General features: G+C 41.0%; 1 protein-coding gene and 5 gene segments (V, D, J or C); 3 read left to right on the top strand and 3 right to left on the bottom strand.

Annotated features, from left to right (window-relative positions):
• LOC132882208 (immunoglobulin kappa light chain-like) overlaps positions 1-15,726 on the top strand; it is a 28,826-nt gene extending 13,100 nt beyond the window's left edge. The window contains 2 exon segments of the V gene segment in view: positions 14,295-14,327; positions 15,251-15,726. Coding sequence covers positions 14,295-14,327; positions 15,251-15,570 — 353 coding nt within the window.
• The window catches only part of LOC132882210 (Ig kappa chain V-III region MOPC 63-like), a 202,077-nt gene that overhangs the window by 75,747 nt on the left and 107,144 nt on the right, over positions 1-19,186 (bottom strand).
• LOC132882207 (Ig kappa chain V-III region MOPC 63-like) overlaps positions 1-19,186 on the top strand; it is a 193,532-nt gene that overhangs the window by 129,695 nt on the left and 44,651 nt on the right.
• Positions 1-19,186, bottom strand: part of LOC132882209 (Ig kappa chain V region Mem5-like) — an 81,626-nt gene that overhangs the window by 18,889 nt on the left and 43,551 nt on the right.
• Positions 1-19,186, top strand: part of LOC132882211 (Ig kappa chain V region Mem5-like) — a 127,583-nt gene that overhangs the window by 74,619 nt on the left and 33,778 nt on the right.
• LOC132882206 (uncharacterized) lies at positions 10,460-13,564 on the bottom strand. 3 transcript variants are annotated; one of them, XM_060915480.1, is made up of 6 exons: positions 13,174-13,564; positions 12,434-12,667; positions 12,042-12,330; positions 11,686-11,921; positions 11,468-11,598; positions 10,460-11,376 (listed from the first exon to the last, which is right to left on the bottom strand). In XM_060915480.1, exons 1-6 carry the CDS (start codon positions 13,266-13,268, stop codon positions 10,913-10,915), a joined length of 1,449 nt encoding a protein of 482 aa, XP_060771463.1. In that variant the 5' UTR covers positions 13,269-13,564; the 3' UTR covers positions 10,460-10,912. The 3 variants fall into 3 exon arrangements, with proteins under 3 accessions (XP_060771463.1, XP_060771465.1, XP_060771464.1); XM_060915482.1 differs by lacking the exon at positions 13,174-13,564 and having other exon boundaries at positions 12,434-12,502; positions 12,607-12,717; XM_060915481.1 differs by lacking the exon at positions 13,174-13,564 and having other exon boundaries at positions 12,434-12,717.

The raw sequence follows: 19,186 nt of genomic DNA, 5'->3' as shown, positions 1-19,186 counted from the left end.
ACTCACTGAACACGCACTGATCACGTGCGTCAGATATACGCTTTCCACGGGCTAACGGTGCAATTTTTCCCATGCCTCGAGGAAGGCATGTGTGCAACCTGTACTTGACAAGTATTTTGCCCGTAATCCTCCCCCAAACATTCCCCCGGGTTCACCAAAACTCTGCAGCACGATGCAAGCTACCGAACCCTGTTACCCGTGCGTGTCCAAAACACTTACGGCGGGTTGTGAGTTAAGCTTAACTAAGAATTAGAGCTTTTTTTTTTCAGAAAAAATAATCCGGAGTTTTTGACCCGCTCAAGACCTTTTAAATTAATTGTAAATTTAAGCTATAAATTTAAAATTAAAGATAAATATTTTGATTTATAAGTTTTATTTCACATTTTTGACATTTTCCAAGCTTTAGTACATACGTCTCATCTCATCTCATTATCTGTAGCCGCTTTATCCTGTTCTACAGGGTCGCAGGCAAGCTGGAGCCTATCCCAGCTGACTACGGGCAAAAGGCGGGGTACACCCTGGACAAGTCGCCAGGTCATCACAGTTGTACATATGTATATAATTATTCTTTCACTAAAATCTAAAGTTACTTAAACCCATGTACTTGTGTTTAGTGCCTCCTGAAAAAACCCTAGAACTTCTGATGGCCCAGATTTAGTCTAGTTGTGTGACACCCAGTTGCACATCTAGACAAGCGTTACAGAGATAAATAGTTTCTGATGAGATTCGTGCAACTCTGGTTGACCACGCCCTTGTCCATGGGGTGTAAACGAGGAAAGCTTGGCAGAGAGTGCAGCCGCTTCTGAGCCAATTCACGGTAGCCTCTATAATCCGGACCTTCAGAGAGGAAAACCGGGAGGGAATTTACACACTGCTCTCTCCTGTAACTCTGGACTGTTACAGCACAGATATGTCCTGGAGCTGTTTGCTCTATTGTACTGTATGCTATCTGAAATGCATTGTATTATTATACTTCTGTTTTTGCAGAACTGAGAGACGATCACCTAATGGAGGCTGAAGATGGATATATTCAGAAGAGCAAGAGATGGAACTCATCAACATGATCATAGATCATCAGGGAATATACCAAGGTGGTGATGCAGTCAGCGTCTCAACGACAGACCGTGTTCTTTGATGGAACAGGCTGAGGATGAAACAGGCCTATCGTCTTCTTTTCAAAATGAACTCTGATAGAGTCAAAGACCAGCGCTTGGAATATGTGCGAGTATGGTTTCTCAGACTGTAACAGGTCTTTGCAGAGGCTCCAACCAAGCTCAGTGAAAGAGAGGGAGATCTCCCTACATTCACGCCAGAAAATAGGGAGAATTTTTTAAACCTTGAATGACGCACACAAAGCTACAAGAAGATGCTAAATGATACACATAACGGTAAAAATGATTTAAAATGTACAAACAAACAAGATTTCTGTATCAAAATAACATCTATTTATTCAAATTGTGTTATTTGTCAGTTGGGTGAAGTACAATCATATTAAGGAGGAAGTACTAAAACCTTGAAAAAAATAAATTGTAAATAAAAAAATTCCAAAACAAAACAATTAATCTTTTTGAAATTTAGAACGATGATAAAATAATATCAAGAATCAAGTTTATAACAGCATTAGGAGATGAATAAAACAATGTAGATGGATCACTGTAATTGCATAATTAAGTTTACTCATTGCAGTTACTTTTTTCAGTCACAGAGTTTCAGTATCACAGTCGATTTATTCAGGAACTCTCTTCTCCATAAACTCAGTATCAGTGTTGCATAGTAACAAAGTAAAAATACTTCACTACTGTACTTAAGTACATTTTGGGAGATTTTGTACTTTACTTGAGTTTTCAAATTTTTGAGAACTTTCACTTTTACTTCACTATATTTTTTAACTTAATTGCATACTTTTACTCCGATACATTTTCAAAGAGCCATATATGCCACTTTTCCACTACAAACGCGGCTGAGTCGGGCTGAGCCGTGCTGTGCTGAGTTGGGCTGAGCCGTGCCGTGCTGAGTTGGGCTGAGCCGTGCCGTGCTGAGTTGGGCTGAGCCGTGCCGTGCTGAGTTGGGCTGAGTCGAGCTGAGCGGGGCTGTTGGAGTTGCATTTCGACTACAACCATGCTGAACCGTGCTGGCTGGAAGTGGGTGGACACATTGGGTGGAGTTAGCAAAAGTGGGTGGACGTCATGTGATGTTGTTAAGCAGCGCAAACAGTGACATCAGTGAGCTTTTAAGCGGTAGTCTCACAACCCGGATAGTAAACAATAAACATGGAGGACATGGAGTCGTTAGTGTTGCTGGTCTTGGTGCTGTGGCTTGTTGTCACCGACAATGCCAACAGATACTGGCAAGAGAGTATAGATGAGGCGAGGCGCATAAGGCTTCAGAAATTCTCGTAATTCGTAATTCTTCTTCTTCCGGGTTTACAGTGTTTACAGATCCCAGCGTGCTCGCGGGGCGTGTGTGGGCGTGTGAGGACACTCCTCCTCACCAATCAGTGCACAGGGGAGTGTCTGCTCACGCCCCCAGCCTCACTCGGCACGGTTTGGCTCGCTTCAGCCCCACTCCAAAACGGTGCGAGTTTTAGGGGCTAAGCAGGGCTGAAGCGAGCTGAGTCATGCTGGTTCTTTGGTAGTCGAAACGCGAGCCGTGTCAGGCTGAAGTGAGCTGAAGCGAGCTGAAGTGAGCTGAAAAAGGGTAGTGGAAAAGGGCCATTAGTTACTCATTACAAAAAAAGAAAGGAAAAAAAAAACGTGTTTTAACCCCACTGACTGCAACGAAGTCAGGACGTGCCTGGGCTTGTTCACCACTTGCGCATGACAACCAATAGGCTACACCTGTTGGCTTCACGCAGTAAGCAGAAAGCTAGCTTCACAATCAACAGCCCTGATGGAAGAGGAGACAGAGACAGCAGCTACTTCAGCTACAAATGAAGAGGAACCTGATGATGAGCACCCCTGGCCATATTTGAACACAATGTTCTCTTATGTTGATGTGAAGGATTCATCCTATCGAATGAAGTGCCTCTTATGCCTTCCAAAAAACATGGACATTCTATCTTATAGAAACTCCCTGTCCAATCTAAAGAAACACATCGAGGTAAGTTCTAGGTTTATGAAATTGTTACAGTATATTCCCATTTCAGCAACCATAGTATGAATATTCTAGACACAATTGTGAAACCTTGAGCATTCCTGTTTTGAAGCTTTTGAAGATGAACAGAAAGTTTTACAGTTTCAAGTGATGGCGGGGGTTATGTGCAAGGATGACCTCAAAGGAGGTTTAAGTTAGAGGGGAAGAATAAAAAGGTCAAGGGCAAAAGTGTGTATTGGGGATGGGTAAGTGGGGCTTGAATGTGCAAAAAGAAAATCTGTTGGTACTATGCATGGGCGTCGCCACTATACAAAGTGAAGGGGATGTGTCCCCTCCACATTTCAAAATTGCTTGTTTCGACCCCTCCACATTTAATATAAAATATTAGTTCACCCTGTGGTATATCGTGAAAGAATCCATTCCACTTAAACGATAGGAGAATTCACATGTCACTGGAAATCCGCTCCGGGATTTGCCTTCAACTCACTGTAGCCTAGAAGCATAACGTTAGACCGGCAGCTTCTATTTTTTTTCCAACCCAGTTCAGCGTTCGCATGGAAAGGATAGAATGTAGCGCGATGTGCTATAAATCAGATCGGAATGACGCGACGTTCTTAATCTTAATGCAGAGACGGTTGATAAAAGCTTTTATGTTATTCAGTATCTTTGCTTAATGTATGCTCCTATAGAGATCTTGCAGTCACGTGACCGGAAAGTACACAACCGCCATCGTGTCGGTCAAAAACACCGCTGAATACTGCTGCACTCGTGTACAAAATGGATCAATTTCAACCGACGGACTACACGGCTCATTTTTCTAATGAACAGATAACTAGATATATGTCTAAAATAAACGATCTACAGATTTGTGATCCTTATGGCTTTCCGGACGGAGTTTTCATGACCGGATTTTGAACTGCCAGCGGAATACCCGGACATGTATGATTACATCATCAACTTTCCCTCGCTGTTCAGTGGTGAAGCACTGCGTGCTTATAAATCTCTGGACAGTTATCTTTACAGAAATTCAGGATTTGTCAGCGACTCAGATGTGGCATCTTGTAAGCAAGAAAATGATCCTCACTGGATGGGTAAGTCACTTAAGTATTGAGTATAGCCAGCCAATTATAGAATAAGGTAATTCCAAATCGTCCATGTTGTTTACATGGATCTGGCGTTGGAGAGGTAGAGGCTTGAGTAGCTGTTTTCTGAGCTTAGTCAACAGGCCGGCTCTGCCTGTAGCCTCGCTTTTGCTTCGGCTCCCGGCGCCACCTCCTTCGCTTTGCTTCCGATAACAATCCACGGAGACCCCGCTGGTCTCGCAATCTGGTCTCGTCCAGAATGTTTTTTTTTTTTCTTGTCCAGAATGTTGTGCATGCGATGGAAATCGCTACAAACCATCATTTTCTGCTGGAAACCAATGTCCAGTAAGTCCATACGGTTGTAGTGGATATTGAAGTCCGGTACAGACGAACAACACGCAAAAATACACACAAAGAACATAAAAACCGTGCACAGGTAGGGAGAGCTTGTAGCCGCAGCCGTTGTAGTAGAATTGTATAAAGTAGGGTTTTCCAGAAGAAAAGGTAGAAGTAAAAGCAGAAGTAGAACCAGAAGTAGAAGTAGAAGGCGGAATATGGCGTTTGACTGACATAATGGCGTCTGTCACAATCTGGATCGGCTGTGACATCACATGCAAGATCTCTATAAAGTGTGTTTACTGGCAATGGACATACGGAAATTCTTTTCAAAGAAGCGGAAAGTAAGTCAAAGTTTCCCCACAAGACAGTTTTTTTTTTCCTCCAAAATAAATCTTAATGCAATTAGCAGCTCGTCAACATTAGGAAATCTGTCAGCTAGTTTGATGTTAGCAATCATTTAATCCAAATTCGGTGCTGCTTGACATGAAACTGATCATATAAAATAATTGCATCCAAAAATATTAGTAGGCTATTTGAAGTTTAGTATTCTTTATTTTCTGGATAAAACAATGCTGATAATGAGAAGACCACTGGAAACAACAGCGAATTCCTTTTAATTCCTGCTAATTTCTTGACTGTTTAAAGCTCACTTACTTCAGTTGTTAATAGAAAAAACACAATGCTTAATCCATCTTGATCTCTCTTGACATAGGAGATTGATACTACTGAGAGTGAGTCAGAGGCAGGGCCAGCTAGGGACAGTGCAGAGTGTTCCGTTCCTGAGGTGAGTGATTAAGGTTACTGCAGGGTTTCCAGGCGGCCACCTTGACTAAGTCCCCAGCAAAGATGCATATTTTGTATTGCTTACATGATTTCAAAGGTTGCTTTGCAAAAGTTGTATAGGCTATCTATTTTTTGTGCTTCCCATCATATCACATGAAACTGCACAGCATAACCTTTCCAGTGACAAAAGTAATTTTCTGCGGGGAAACCCTCCACTGGGCACTTGAGTGCATTCAGTTATGTAATGTTCAGTTATCATTTAAAGTCATAATCTAGAGCAGGGGTCTAAATACATTTCAGTAAATATGTAAATAGATTTCAGAACATAGTAACAAACCTGTTGAAAATAATATGAAATTAGATTCAAACATCCTGCTCTGTCTGATACAGAAAGATTATTTCCCAGATTAGAAAATATTTTTATCCTCACAAATTTAGATGACATTTCCACATTTCACAAAGTAGCTCTCAGAAGGAAAATGGGTGGAGACCTTGAGCTTGCTTAAACTGAGCTTTATTTTGTCAGAAAAAAATAATAGGCCTATTTAATGTTAACTTTAATGTGAAACTTTCTAGGAGCAAGAGATAATAGACAGAGATGAGGGAGGGAGAGATATTGAGAGAGAGAGAGAGAGAGAGAGAGCACTTCTGATGAAGAGAGGGATTCCGAAAGGGACGAAGGTGAAAGCCAAGCTGAGAGAAATGAGGGAGAGAGACCGGAAGTGGTGTACTTCAAGCCAAATCATCCTGACCCAAGTGTCATTCCACACCAGCAACTTCCAAATACGACTTTAAAGTTTCAGGAGAGGTGGTTTAGGGACTATCCTTGGCTACATTGTGTGCCCAATGCAGATGGTGTGTTTTGTTTTTATTGCATGGATGCCTTCAAAAAACAGACTAGCCCACTTGCTAAATCCATGGATGAAGCTTTTGTGTCCACAGGCTTTAAAAATTGGAAAAAAGCCATAGAAAAATTTACAATTCACCAACAGAGTCAAGCACACAAAGTAGCCATCACGACACACACATACCAACATAGAAGTGTTGAAACTCAGCTATCCACTGTTAGGGAGCAGCAGCAAAGAGAGGCAAGATCGTGCTTGCTCAAAATAATTAAATCAATTTGTTTTCTTGCTCGCCAGGGTCTAGCATTACGTGGTCATGAGAGTGATGAGGGCAATCTTGTTCAGCTACTTCAGGATAAAGCTGAGGAGGATGATGTGCTAAAGCAATGGCTCAGTAAGTCCATAGAGCACTACACGAGTCCTGAAATTCAAAATTAGATTTTGAATATTATGGCCAATAGTGTTGTTAGGACCATTTCTAGCACTCTACATGAGCTGTCCACATTGCAGTTCTCCATCATTATGGATGGCGTACAAGACATGTCAGGGTGTGAGCAAGAGGCCATATGCCTCCGTTATGTAGATGGTGACCTTCTACCACATGAAGACTTTATTGGTCTGTATGTAGTGTCATCTACTACAGGAAAGAATTTGGCTCGTGTGGCCACTGATGTTCTTACGCGAATGAACTTGCCCTTGTCCTCCTTACGAGGGCAAACCTACGATGGGGCTGCAAATATGGCAGGTGTAGTTAAAGGAGTGCAAGCAGTTTTGAGAGCCTCTCAACCTCTAGCTCTGTATGTTCACTGTGGCCCTCATTGTGTCAACCTGGTAACTCAGACAGCCTGTAACTCATGCCCTGTTGTGACTGATGCACCGGATTTAGTCCACAAACTTGGTACTTTATACCACCAGTCAAGCAAATACAAGACCATTTTTGATAAGATTGCTCAGTCCGAAGAGGGGGGGTTTAAAACTCTCAAGCCCCTGTGCCCTACGCGATGGCTTTTGAGAGTAGCAGCCATTCGGGCAGTGGTAGGACAATATGAGGAGGTTTTGCAGAGTCTTGAGGAAATGGCTGCATCAGGCTCCTCTGACACAAGCACAACTGCACGAGGACTACTGGAGCGGCTTCAGAAGGGGCAGGTTTTACTTGGTCTTTATCTAGCTTCAAGTTCTTGAAGAACTTGAGTGTCTGAACCGCTCCCTTCAGAGCCAGACTGCTAGTGTCCCAGGGATGCTGGCTGCTGTTGACTGTGTCAGAAAAACAATTCAGGTGAAGAGATCTGATGAAAAATTTCAACAGATTTACACAACTGTCTGTGACAAGATAAGAGAGTTAGACATTGAGCCTATCCAGATGCCCCACATCTGCAGACCCCCAAAATGCTACACAGGAAATGCACCTGCATTCAGACCAACATCCACTGAAGAGTATTTCAGAATTGAGTTCTTCAAACTGTTAGATGCAGTTGATGTACAGTTGGCTGAGCGATTTGACCAGGAGAGCTTCCATACTTTCAGTAAGCTAGAGAGGGTGCTTATGTCTGGGAAAGTGGAGGATGTTGTCAGTTGTTACCCAGAATAAATCAGCATTCATTGGAAGTACAGCTGGCAATGTTTAAACTGCAGTATCCTTGCAACACAGTTACTGAAGTAGCTGAGACTCTCAGAAGTATGTTGCCAGAGGTACGTGCCCTATTCACACAAGTAGAGGTCTTGGTCAGGCTCCTTCTTGTTGTGCCATGCTCTTCAGCTGAAGCTGAAAGAAGCTTCAGTGCTTTAAGAAGGCTTAAGACATGGCTTCGCTCCTCCATGAAACAGCAACGTTTGAACAATGTAGCTGTCTGCCATATTCACCAACAAAAACTTGATCAAGTGAACATTAGGGAGATTTGCCAGTCTTTTGTCTCTGCTAATGACAGAAGGCAGCACATTTTTGGAAGCTTTGTGTAATCTGAGCAGGAAGAACTTGCTTTGTTTGGTCTTTGGACCTTATCTGTTATTATAATTATTAATATAAATATTTGTGTTGAGCATACATACGTACAGAACAGTAGTCTAGCCCTAGCATAAAGTTACACTTTAGTGCAAGATTGATTGTTCCCTGTTGTCTAGGCTAAACTCAGTGTGAAATGATAATCAGTTGATCTTGGGGGTCCCCTTCAACTTGGGTCCTAGGCAGTTAGTTGCCTTGTTTGCCTGTCCTGCTGTGATGTTCCAAACCTGTACCCAATTATTGAGGGTTTTTTTGTTTGTTTTTTTGTTTCACAGTAACTTGAAACAGTATGACTTTGTTTTTAAACATACAGTTGAGTGCCTGCAAATCCTGTTTTTAATGGATTTTTTTTTTCATTAGTATGGAAAGGAACATCAGTTCTGCCTGGCATCCAAAGCCACAATAAGTGGCAAGAAACTCTGTCTCTTTCTCTTCTATGTGTGTTTGTGTGTGTGCCCTTGGCAGTTGCTTTTTTTGGCTGTCCTGCTGTGACGAACCAAATTTGTACCTTTTTTTTTTTTTTTTTACTTGACACAGTTATTTGACACAGTGTGACTTTTTGTTTTCAAACATACAGTTGAGTGCCACTATGGCATTACAGTACATCTAAAATAAAAAAAAAGAATACTCCAAATAAAGTAAAATGCACCCATACACTCATTGTTGATCAATTGTGTCACATTCATTTAATGATCTTAGGCATAGCAGTGGGTTTAAAAACAGGCGGATGAATATATTGACTAATTGAATGAATAGGCCTACTTTTTGAATTGTCTCTAAAATAGTCATTGAATTAAGTCACTTTTGTTGGTCAAGTTAGGTGTTTAACAACCTATTAAAATACACCAGAATGCAGGAAATAGCATCTAATTCATAATTTTTTTTTCTAGGGGGAGGATCCCCAGACCCCCCCCCCCCACCAGGTTGTCCCCCCCACATTCAAAATGCCCCTGACGCCCCTGGTGCTATGTTAAGATTTAGTTTATAAGGTGCAATAACGGTAGCAGCTCTTTTTTTGTTTTATATTTTGTCTTGATGGTGTGATGTATGCCTCATTTTCAGTACTATTTTATTTTTCAAAAAAAGGTTTCAAACTGTGGTCACCCTCTTCAGATGCCAGATAAGCTTCAGTTTTCTCCAAATTACTTTTTTCTTTTGATTATTATGACAGCAATTGGTCGTGTATGCACCTCCATAGTTTATAAAGTGCAATAACAGTAGCAGCTTTTTTTTAATGTTTTTTATGTTTTTTTAATGTTTTTTATGTTTACCTCAGACTATAGAGAGACGCTCACCATTGGACCGTCCGAAACCACGACTCTTTCTTGCAAGAAACACGTTCCAGCGCATTTTCCTCCTTCTGGCTACCCTTGATCACGGTAGACTCCGGAAACATGCATGCTTTAACTCAAGCGAGTTCTAAACCGGTTTTCAGTTATTCTTTGAAGACGTACGCAACTGCGAGCAAAAAGCAGTTTATTGGTGCTGAGAAAAGCGGCTGGTCCCTTTCTTAAGCCCATGCACGGTGTTGAAAAGAACTCTTCTTCTCATCAGCTAAGAAGCTTCTAGAAAGAAACTCCTCTCTTCCTCACCGAAGCGCTCCTCGAGCGTACTCTACAGAGACAGAGACTCGCCTTTCTACAGAAGACGAGACTTTTTGCAGTAAGAATAGGCATTGGGCAAAATGATTAAGTCTTAGGAATTAGTTATTCACTTAATGTGAAGTTATATGAAATTAAATGAAGTGTATACACTGAATTTTGGTTCTCTGTCATTTGTTTGTTGATTTAAATTGGTCAATCAATAAGTTTTTGCATGTGCTCTCTCTCTCTCCTTCCTAACATCCTAATTTCATTACTCACACATCTTGACCTCATCAAGATTTCAGTAATTTGGATAATACTATAGAGCTAAGGGTGAGCGGTCTGGAAGAGCCTTTGTCTCCAAAACAGGCCCTGACTGCATGCTTAGCCAGCAAAGCAGAGCTAACTCTTTGTTCTGTAAGGGGACATGTGGCAAGCCCTCCCCCCCCCCCCCTTTGTTTTTTACCAAGAGGTCCTTATCTCGTCTTTAGATAAAAAATCATAAGTCCTGACTTCAATTCAACCTTTATAGTAAATTCTCCTGTGCCTACATTTAAAGCTCATATATATATATATATATATATATATATATATATATATATATATATATATATATATATATATATATATATATACACACACACACACACCAAGGATGACCGTTTGAATGTATTTTAATTGTTAACTTAAATTTTATCTCACACACACATTCTGTTCATGGAAGATTTCATTCTGCTGCCATTCAATTATTCAAATTTCTTTTCTTTTTCCCTTTTTATTTTTACTTTTATCTTTGTTATAATAAACTCTATTATTGGAATTTTGTGTGGTGTCTGTCTGCAGTTTCGATACTTTTGAAGTTGCCCAATCTCTCAAAGAATTCAAAAAGGTGCAGATGATTTGTGTAATATGGTAAGTGATCAATAATAATTTGGAATATACCATAATTTAGCTGTTTGGTAATTTGTTATTAAGCACCAGGATTAATGGAATGATACAGTTGGATGATTCATTTGGATGATTCACTTCAAACGATTCAGTGAGACTGAGTCAAATTAAACGATTCAATGGGATTGAATCCCTTTAATTATTAAAGATTGATCACTTATACCAACCTAAATACACATAATCATTAATTACACCTACAGACTTTTACCAAAGTCATTTTTTGGAAGGGTACCAATACTTTTACTTGAGTGTGATTTCCCAGTACTTTATACAACACTGCTCAGTATTATACTGGACTGTTGCTTTCTTAGCCAAAGAGATCAAGGAGGTACTTGGTTTGGTCTCATAGCATGTGTTATCTGTGTTTATTTTGCAGCACAAGAGTGATGTCAAGGACTCATTACTCAGGGTTGGTCTGAATTTGGTGTCTGTTTTGCCAACCATGTTGAAGACTCTTTCCACAGGTGTCTGGTTGTAGGGTAGAATCAGTCGGATCTTTATCAGGTCTCCAAGGTACTTGTATGTCTGCTGGTCAGCAATGTCTTTTGTTGAGAGTAGTCTGGCCCACCATTCATCCACTTTGGTGTCAGCAGCTGTAAATGGAGGTAGTGAGTTGCTGGTCTGATACAATCTCCAATCATCTACTATACCCTCAGGTTGTTCATCAGTGGCATCTTTCAAGAAATTCTCAGCAACTTTCAGAACTGAAAAAGACAAGATCCATTAGAGGTTTTTCAAATATTGATACCCAGTTTAAGCACCTGGTGAAAAACATTTTGTATTTTAAGTACTTACCTTCTCTTTCTGTCACATCAGTCCTGTGTAATGGATTCAGAATTCTTACTGACTTCAATATTGGGTTTCCAGAGGGAAACTTCTTTAATAAAACCTTTTCCACAGCAGCAACATATGCAGCTCTTACACTCCTGTAAGAGAAAGATTTCACCATTTTCAAGAGAAAAGCACATACTATTATAGGCACAAAAAGTTCAATATTCCAACCTAAAACTTACCTATAGAAACGAGTAATAATTGCAGGATCGCACTCCTCACTGATGGATTCTAAGTATCTGGAAGCTTGTATGCCAATGGTGAGATATTCATCAGATTTCTGCTGTTCTTCACACTTATAATCTACTTTTGACATGTCATCAATATTCACAGCATCCACTTTCATGAAGTTCAGAAGGTAAGCCTTCAAAGGACCCTCTGTTTCTTTCTCTAGCTCAAGTACATGACAGTCATCAGGCTAAAAAGAAAGTAATTAATGATACCACTTTTATTCTAAGCTGAAGTGTAAAGAAGTATGGAGGGAATTAAATGTTATGTGATGATAATCTTCTACCTATAAAGGCAAAGATATACTTACCTGAAAGAAAATATTGAACTTATTCAACTTTGTGAGAGCATACTGGAGAAAGTAATACATGAGCTTCATCTCTTCACTTGCACAGGCATCTGCACATCGTTTGACACGACCAGACTTTTCCTCGCCATCACTGCTGTTAAAGTAAGCTTGTAATGCTGGCCACTGGGAGAGGGTTCTACCAACACATCTTTCCATCGATAGCCATCTTGTTGACACATGTTTAAGAACCTCCTCCATGTCGACTCCTGTGAATATCTGGAACTCTTTATATTCCTCCCTTCTTTTGGAACTGGAAAAAGGCAGCCTTTTAAATAATTGATAATGGAGAGCAAAATTGAAAGACTTAAGCCTCAATGATATTCTACTTTTTTACAAGAATTTGTATAACTGACCTTCCATGAAAATAATAGTAGGTATCAATGAGCAGATCTTCTACTGGTGGGTGGAGTGACTTAATAAGACTGTTGGCACAGAGGTTTGCAATATGGGAAACACAGCCAAGGTCAAATACTTGGGAGCCTGGCGCTTGTCTTACATGGGAAAGTACAGAATTGTTCTTGCCCACCATGACACTTGCATTGTCAGATGAAAATCCTTTGATGCTTGACCAGGGTATACTGTGATGTCTGTAAAATATTCAGCAAATAATGTCCTTAGCACAGAAAAAAATAAGTGGTAGGCCTATCATTAGATTGACACAGAATTTATATATATATATATATATATATATATATATATATATATATATATATATAATTTTTTTTTTTAAAGCACACAAGTGAAATAAAAACGCTCTAATAAAAAAAAATGCAATAAAGATAACATGCACATGCATGTTTGACCCTGTCACACATAACCACTCTGTCTGGCAGCCAGGATGAACTGCTCGTCGCCCCATTTTGTGGGTTTGTCCTTCATATGCTGTTTCATCCTTATTCTTGCCTTTGTGGCTCCCATGAGCTCATCCACTGCCAAGTTCTGGTGAGGATGGTTGTGGCCCTGCAGGCCATGAGGTTGTTCAGCAAAGCCAAAATTTAGAAAAGGCCATCAAACCCAGGATGACCATCTCGTTGGTCATTCACCACATCTGGAGCTTGGCTGCCCATATGTAAATATGCAGTGATGGCCTCACCTAATGCCTGGCATGTAGGCTGGTAGGAAAGGGAAATCTAAAAAGACAATAATTCTTCCACAGGTTCCTTGCAGATGACACCTTGACCAGGCCATGAGACACAACAAGGGTGAAGTAGTTCAGCATCTCATCTGGACTCACGTCGGTTCACAGCCTCTTTGCCAGTCATATGATTCTCAGCAATGTGTTTGTTGGTGTACAGTGGTGCTTGAAAGTTTGTAGCTTCCACTGCTACACTGTGTGTGTGTGTGTGTGTGTGTGTGTGTGTGTGTGTGTGTGTGTGTGTGTGTGTGTGTGTGATTGTGCTGGATCACATCGTCCCCCTCAGCACCTGCAGTAGGTCCCAGCTGCAGCACTCACACACACCCAGGTTTTTGTACGACGCTCTAACACTGTGTGAACACATTACCACTACTATGGTAACTCTGACAGTAATAATCTCCAGCATCTTCAGTCTGGACTCCACTGATGGTCAGAGTGAAATCAGATCCAGATCCACTGCCACTGAAACGAGCTGGAATACCTGATACTCTAGTGTCAGCATTGTAGATCAGGAGTTTAGGAGCTTCTCCAGCTTTCTGCTGATACCAGGACAAAAAATAAACAACACTAAGGAGATTGTAAACATCAGGACTGGTTTTACAGCTGATGGTGAGTGTGTCTCCTGGAGAAACAGATTTCACTGCAGGACTCTGAGTCACAGTCACCTGACCTCTGGATCCTGAAATAAATAAGAAGAATAAATCCGTTCCCTTCATTAATAATGATGTTGAGGTTGAAGTTCATCTAGTCGGCCGATTTCCCATGGATTTGTCAGCTGACCAGTAGAAGATAAAACATTGTGTTACCTCGAGCGCAGAGGGCCAGTGTGCAGATGAAGACGCTGATCAAACTCATGGTTGCTGTGGGTGAAGTCGCTGAGCAGCAGCTCTCAGTCATGAAGTGTTAAAGTCACAGGACTATAAACACTCGCAGAGCACTGAAGCATGAGCTGATAATGCAAAGTGGATCCTCTCTCGATGGAAATGTGTGTGTGTGTGTGTGGGGGGGGGGGGGGGGGGGCTACTGGAGTGTAACAGAGGTTTTTGTACGACGGCTTCATTAGAATGTATCACTGTGGTACACTTTCGGTGGAGGAACCAAACTCATCATCAGTAAGTTTCTCTTCTTTATTTAAAATTCTACACATTAGTGAATTTATTTTTATTATTAATTTTATTATTGAATGAAGTTGAGAAAATTTGAAAATAAAAAAAAAAATCAGTTTTGGTTATGAAGTGCAGTTTGTAAAAAATCAGTATCTGAAATATCACAAAACATTTATTGTTTGTTTGTTTGTTTGTTTGTTTGTTTGTTGATGTTAATGATTATATTTTACTGTTAAAAGTGAGAGAATAAATCCAGATGTTTGTGCTGTTTAAAGTCCCCCTGAGTTCAGCGTCTAGTGATTCATTTTCATTGAGTATCAACACCAGAATAAAGCTGATCAAAGTTCTCGTCGGTCCACGATGTAAAGAGTAACTAGTAAATGTTCTCCTGCTGCTGGAACTCATTTGTGCTGCTGCAGAGTTTCCAGTTTTGTCTCGACTGGAGTTCAGAGCATTTACAGAATCCACTCACTGAGTGTTTCAGTGCTGGAATACAGTGTGACTATTGGATGCAGTTACTGAATAGAACTGAGTGAACACTCAATCAGAAAGAAGATGGATTATGGTGTGGAGTTAAAGCTGATGGCTTCCACATGTTCTCTTTGTTTGTTAGTCAACTTTAAACCAAATGGACTGATGTTTCTCCACTGAACCTTCTCCCAACCTGAAGCCCCCCATGTGTCTCTGTTCATTTAGAGTTAGAATCTGTTTTTATGTCTATGGGTAGAGTTTATAGATGCTGCTGAAGGTCATAGAAGTTTCCAGAAGTTTCTCCTGAACTGCAGTAATGTGAGAACAGTGTGGATCACTGCACTGATTACTGAACACACATGAATGTCTCCAGTCTGGACTCTTAATCAGCAGTAATGAGTAAATGTTGTGTAAGCATGTGTAAATGTGTGTGTTTATTGTGTGTTTGTGGTCTCCAGCCGGTCCCACGGTGAAGCCCTCCGTGTCTCTGCTCCCTCCCTCCTCTCTGCAGCTGTCTGAGGGATCGGCCTCGCTGCTCTGCCTGCTGTCTGCCTACTCTCCACAGGGGGCGCTGGTGAGCTGGACAGTGGACGGCTCAGAGGTGAAGAACGGGGTTCTGACCAGCGCAGAAGAACACAAGAAGGACGGTTACACACGCAGCAGCACCCTGACCCTCAGCAAAGCACTCTGGGAAAAGGGGGAGGAGTTTGTCTGTACGGTCTCCCATGACGGCGTCAATCATCCGGTCACGTTCAGAAAGAGCCAGTGTGAAGGCTAACAGCTCCAAGATAGAATTTAACACTCAGCTGCTTACACATCCATCTACAATAGAGTTTCAATTCTACACAATGCTGACATTTCTGTCTTTACTCTCTTCACTGTCCTGTTGCTCTTCCTGTAGTTTTGCTCTGCTGAAATAAAGCTTCATTTTGGACATTGTGTGTTCTTTTATTGGAGTTAATAGTCATTATCAGTGTGAGGAGAGAGTGTGTTTAGCTGGAGATTCAGTGCTGTGTGTTGTGCTTCAGTGAGTTTGGCTGAAGGAAGTTGAACATCTGGTGAAAGTGCTGCTCTATTCTGGGAGAAAGAGGATCACTCAGCCGTCTCCATGTAAATCTCTCTCTCACTTCACTCATCTTTCAGTTTTACTGGTTAAAACTGACTCCTTCTGTTTCTTCACTTGATGATGTGGTCAGTTATTCTGTTGATATTAAATCAGTCTATATGGCTCCATTCTAGACCAACTTCATCTTAGCAGATGATTCACAAATATTGAATATTTCCACTAAACCTGACATAAATTTTTTCTGATTGCAGAAGTTTGTCAAATAAAGGTCAAATCCTACATCCAGCAGAATTTATGTGAATTAAACTTCTTTTAACTCTGAAAATCTAGAAACTCTCATGAGATTTGTCTTTTTGTTATTGTGTGGACTGTGGGCAACTTCACTGGTAAATACATGCCCCCACCCCCCCTAAAAAAGAAAAAAAAGTCAGCTAATTCACACCCAATGCCCTCCACCTTAAAGCAAATTATAAAACCAAATGATCAGAATCAGAATTACTTTATTTTTCCCTGGAAGGAAATTCAAATTTGCTACAAAGCTCCTGAATCAGAGAAGAAGTATACATATCTAAAAATAGAAGATACAATCGTCTGAAAAAAGAATAAAAATAAAATAAATTTAAATAACTTCAATAACTTCAAATAAAAGCAAAATGAAGTGATTCTACATTCATGAGTCCTATATACATATATTGCACCTGAATTAAGAAAACAGTGTCCATGGTAAGACAGTGTAGCACAGTTATACAGTGGCATTGTACAGCTTGACTGCAACAGGGAGGAATGATTTCCTGTGTCTCTCAGTTGTGCAGCGTGGAAGAATCAGCTGTTTACTGAACATGCTCAGTAAACGGCTACCATTATCTTTCTGTACTATTTTCTCGTACTTATCTAATCCCCTGTCCTGGACATTCCCCTCTCCATCTCCAGAATAAGTTCTTGTGTGAGATGAAGGAATCAGGTAAAGTCAGGAGCCAGATGCAAATGCAAGTGAAGATATTTATGAAGAGAGAAGGCAGACAAATCCAACACATGAATCAGACTCAGAATCAGGAACAGGCAGAAAGTCAGGCGATGTGCAAACAACTGTGAATTAGTGATATGCAAAATATGAAAACCAGGTATCACAACCAGAGTATCAACTGAAGATTCAAAGTCTTTTTAAGGTCAGGTAGCGCACACTGAGCATGTACTTTGCAAAGTGGCAGGATTGCAGGTGACCCCACCCACCCATCTCACAGCCTCTTCAGTCTGCTGCCGTCGGGAAGGAGACTGCGGAGTCTCCGGGCCAAAACCAGCAGGCTCAAGAACAGTTTCTTTCACCAGGCGGTCAGGAGGCTCAACTCCCTCCCTGTTCTGCCCCCTCCCTCCCCCCTCTGCCCCCTGCCACAGATTCTGCTTGCCCACCTGCCCCCTCTTCAGCATCTGACATGTCATCCTCACAGTTTCCCCCCCAACACACACACACACACACACACACAGACACACACACACACACACACACACACACACACACACACATACATACATACATACATACATACATACACACACACACATACACACACACACACATACATACACACACACACACACACACACACACACACACACACACACACACACATCTCATCGTTCATTAAAGGGATATTTCGGGATTTTTGACATGAATCTGTATGGCATCCCCATCAAGTATGGCATCCCCATCACGACATCGTGCAAACACACTGACTTACCCCTGACAGCATCCTGTGAGTCCAGTTCTTGTCCAGTTTTGGTCCAGACGAAAGTAGTCCGGCAAGTTTGTTGGGGTCACGAAAGTAAAATGTTTTTCGTCTTAAAACAGTATGTGTTCAAAAGAGTGATATATTTGCATCACAAAACCGTTGCCAAATAAAAAGTCAGACCTCGAAATCACTTGGCACTATTTTCTCTCCCTCGGTATCACTGCACGTTGTCATGTTGACATCTGCGCAGGAATCAACACCTTTCCCATTGTTTGGCAGTGATTAGGAGTTCAGATCAGCAGTGCTAACAAGCTAATTTGAGAGCAAGAACAGCGACAAATTTATCACCTTCTATAACATATACAATAATATATTTGTGAAAATGGTGCGCACTTGCGACTATCCAGGCTGTAGCAACAAAGATGTGGCTGAATCTCCGCACACATTTCACCGTCATAGTCAGACATGTTGTCGCTAACTTTGCTAGCAGTAAACAATGTCGTGATGTGTCGGTCGCGAACGATCCGGTTCAAAGAGCCGGCTCTTTGAAGTGAATGACGGGAGCCGGCTCTTCGGTGGGAGCCGAGTTGGGGAGCCGAATTAGTTTTTTGTCCTTAGGTGCCTCAGAGAGAGAGAGAGAGAGAGAGAGAGAGAGAGAGACTTTGACTTTTAAAAAGCTTTTTATTACAAAATCTCTTAATCAAAAACAGATGTCTTTACACCCCCACTTTTTAAACAAATTAAAATAACTTAACAATCAGATGAGGTAGTAACACTCAAGTGGGACGTGCTGGTCCCTCAAAAATATCACTAAATAAAAGAACTTGCTCATTGATTTTACACAAGGCACTGTTCTGACACCATACATTTTCAAAGGAAACAAGATCTTTCATCTCCCTATAAAAATGAAAATCAATTAAAATCCTGGACTTCACGAGAATTGCAAATCTCAATACCAAATTATCATCCAGACTCAATTCCACCTTGTTCTTTCTGCTGACATATATGGCTAACTTAGCCTGCCCAATTAGAAAATTCAGTACTTGACACTTCTGACGATGCTTCTTAAAATATTTAAAACCAAAAATAAAAGTAGGCATTGAAAAATCTTCATTAAAAGCAGCAAACAACGTCTTTAAAATTGAGAATAAAACACCCAGCCTCCCACACTGCATGAATGCATGAAAAACAGTTTCCCTCATTGCACAGAATGGACAATCATGACTGACATTGGGGTTTAAGATTGAAATAAAAGCATTGACTGCTATTGCACCATGCAATATACGCCACTGCAAATCCCCACACTTTTTAATTAATGGTGACTTGTATAACGCCCTCCAATTTGGTTTGACCTTGTCTTCAACCTGAAGAACACTGTGCCAAGGTGTGCCGACCCTCGTTTGAAGAGACTTTACATTCAAAGCTAAAACACACAGCCTGTACATCATCTTGGAAGAAGGTAACCTTGTCCCCAAAAAAAGCACAGGTTTATATAACACATCTGGACATTCATACCCATTTACAGAAATACAACAATTTGGGAATTGGTCATCATTACTTGGAACCACGACCCCCATACTGTAATCAGCCAACATTTCTGT

Source organism: Neoarius graeffei, chromosome 2, assembly GCF_027579695.1.
Source record: "Neoarius graeffei isolate fNeoGra1 chromosome 2, fNeoGra1.pri, whole genome shotgun sequence".
Taxonomy (NCBI): domain Eukaryota; kingdom Metazoa; phylum Chordata; class Actinopteri; order Siluriformes; family Ariidae; genus Neoarius; species Neoarius graeffei.
The sequence above is the reverse complement of the archived record's forward strand: the minus strand, read 5'-3'. Positions and strand labels throughout refer to the sequence as shown.

Coding starts and splice junctions, on each gene's coding strand:
- LOC132882206 (XM_060915480.1), bottom strand. CDS start 13,268: ATGGCCTGGTCAAGGTGTCATCTGCAAGGAACCTGTGGAAGAATTATT. Junction 11,922..12,041: donor AGTTCAATATTTTCTTTCAG/GTAAGTATATCT, acceptor CTTTCTTTTTAG/CCTGATGACTGTCATGTACT. Junction 11,377..11,467: donor TGATGTGACAGAAAGAGAAG/GTAAGTACTTAA, acceptor TGTCTTTTTCAG/TTCTGAAAGTTGCTGAGAAT.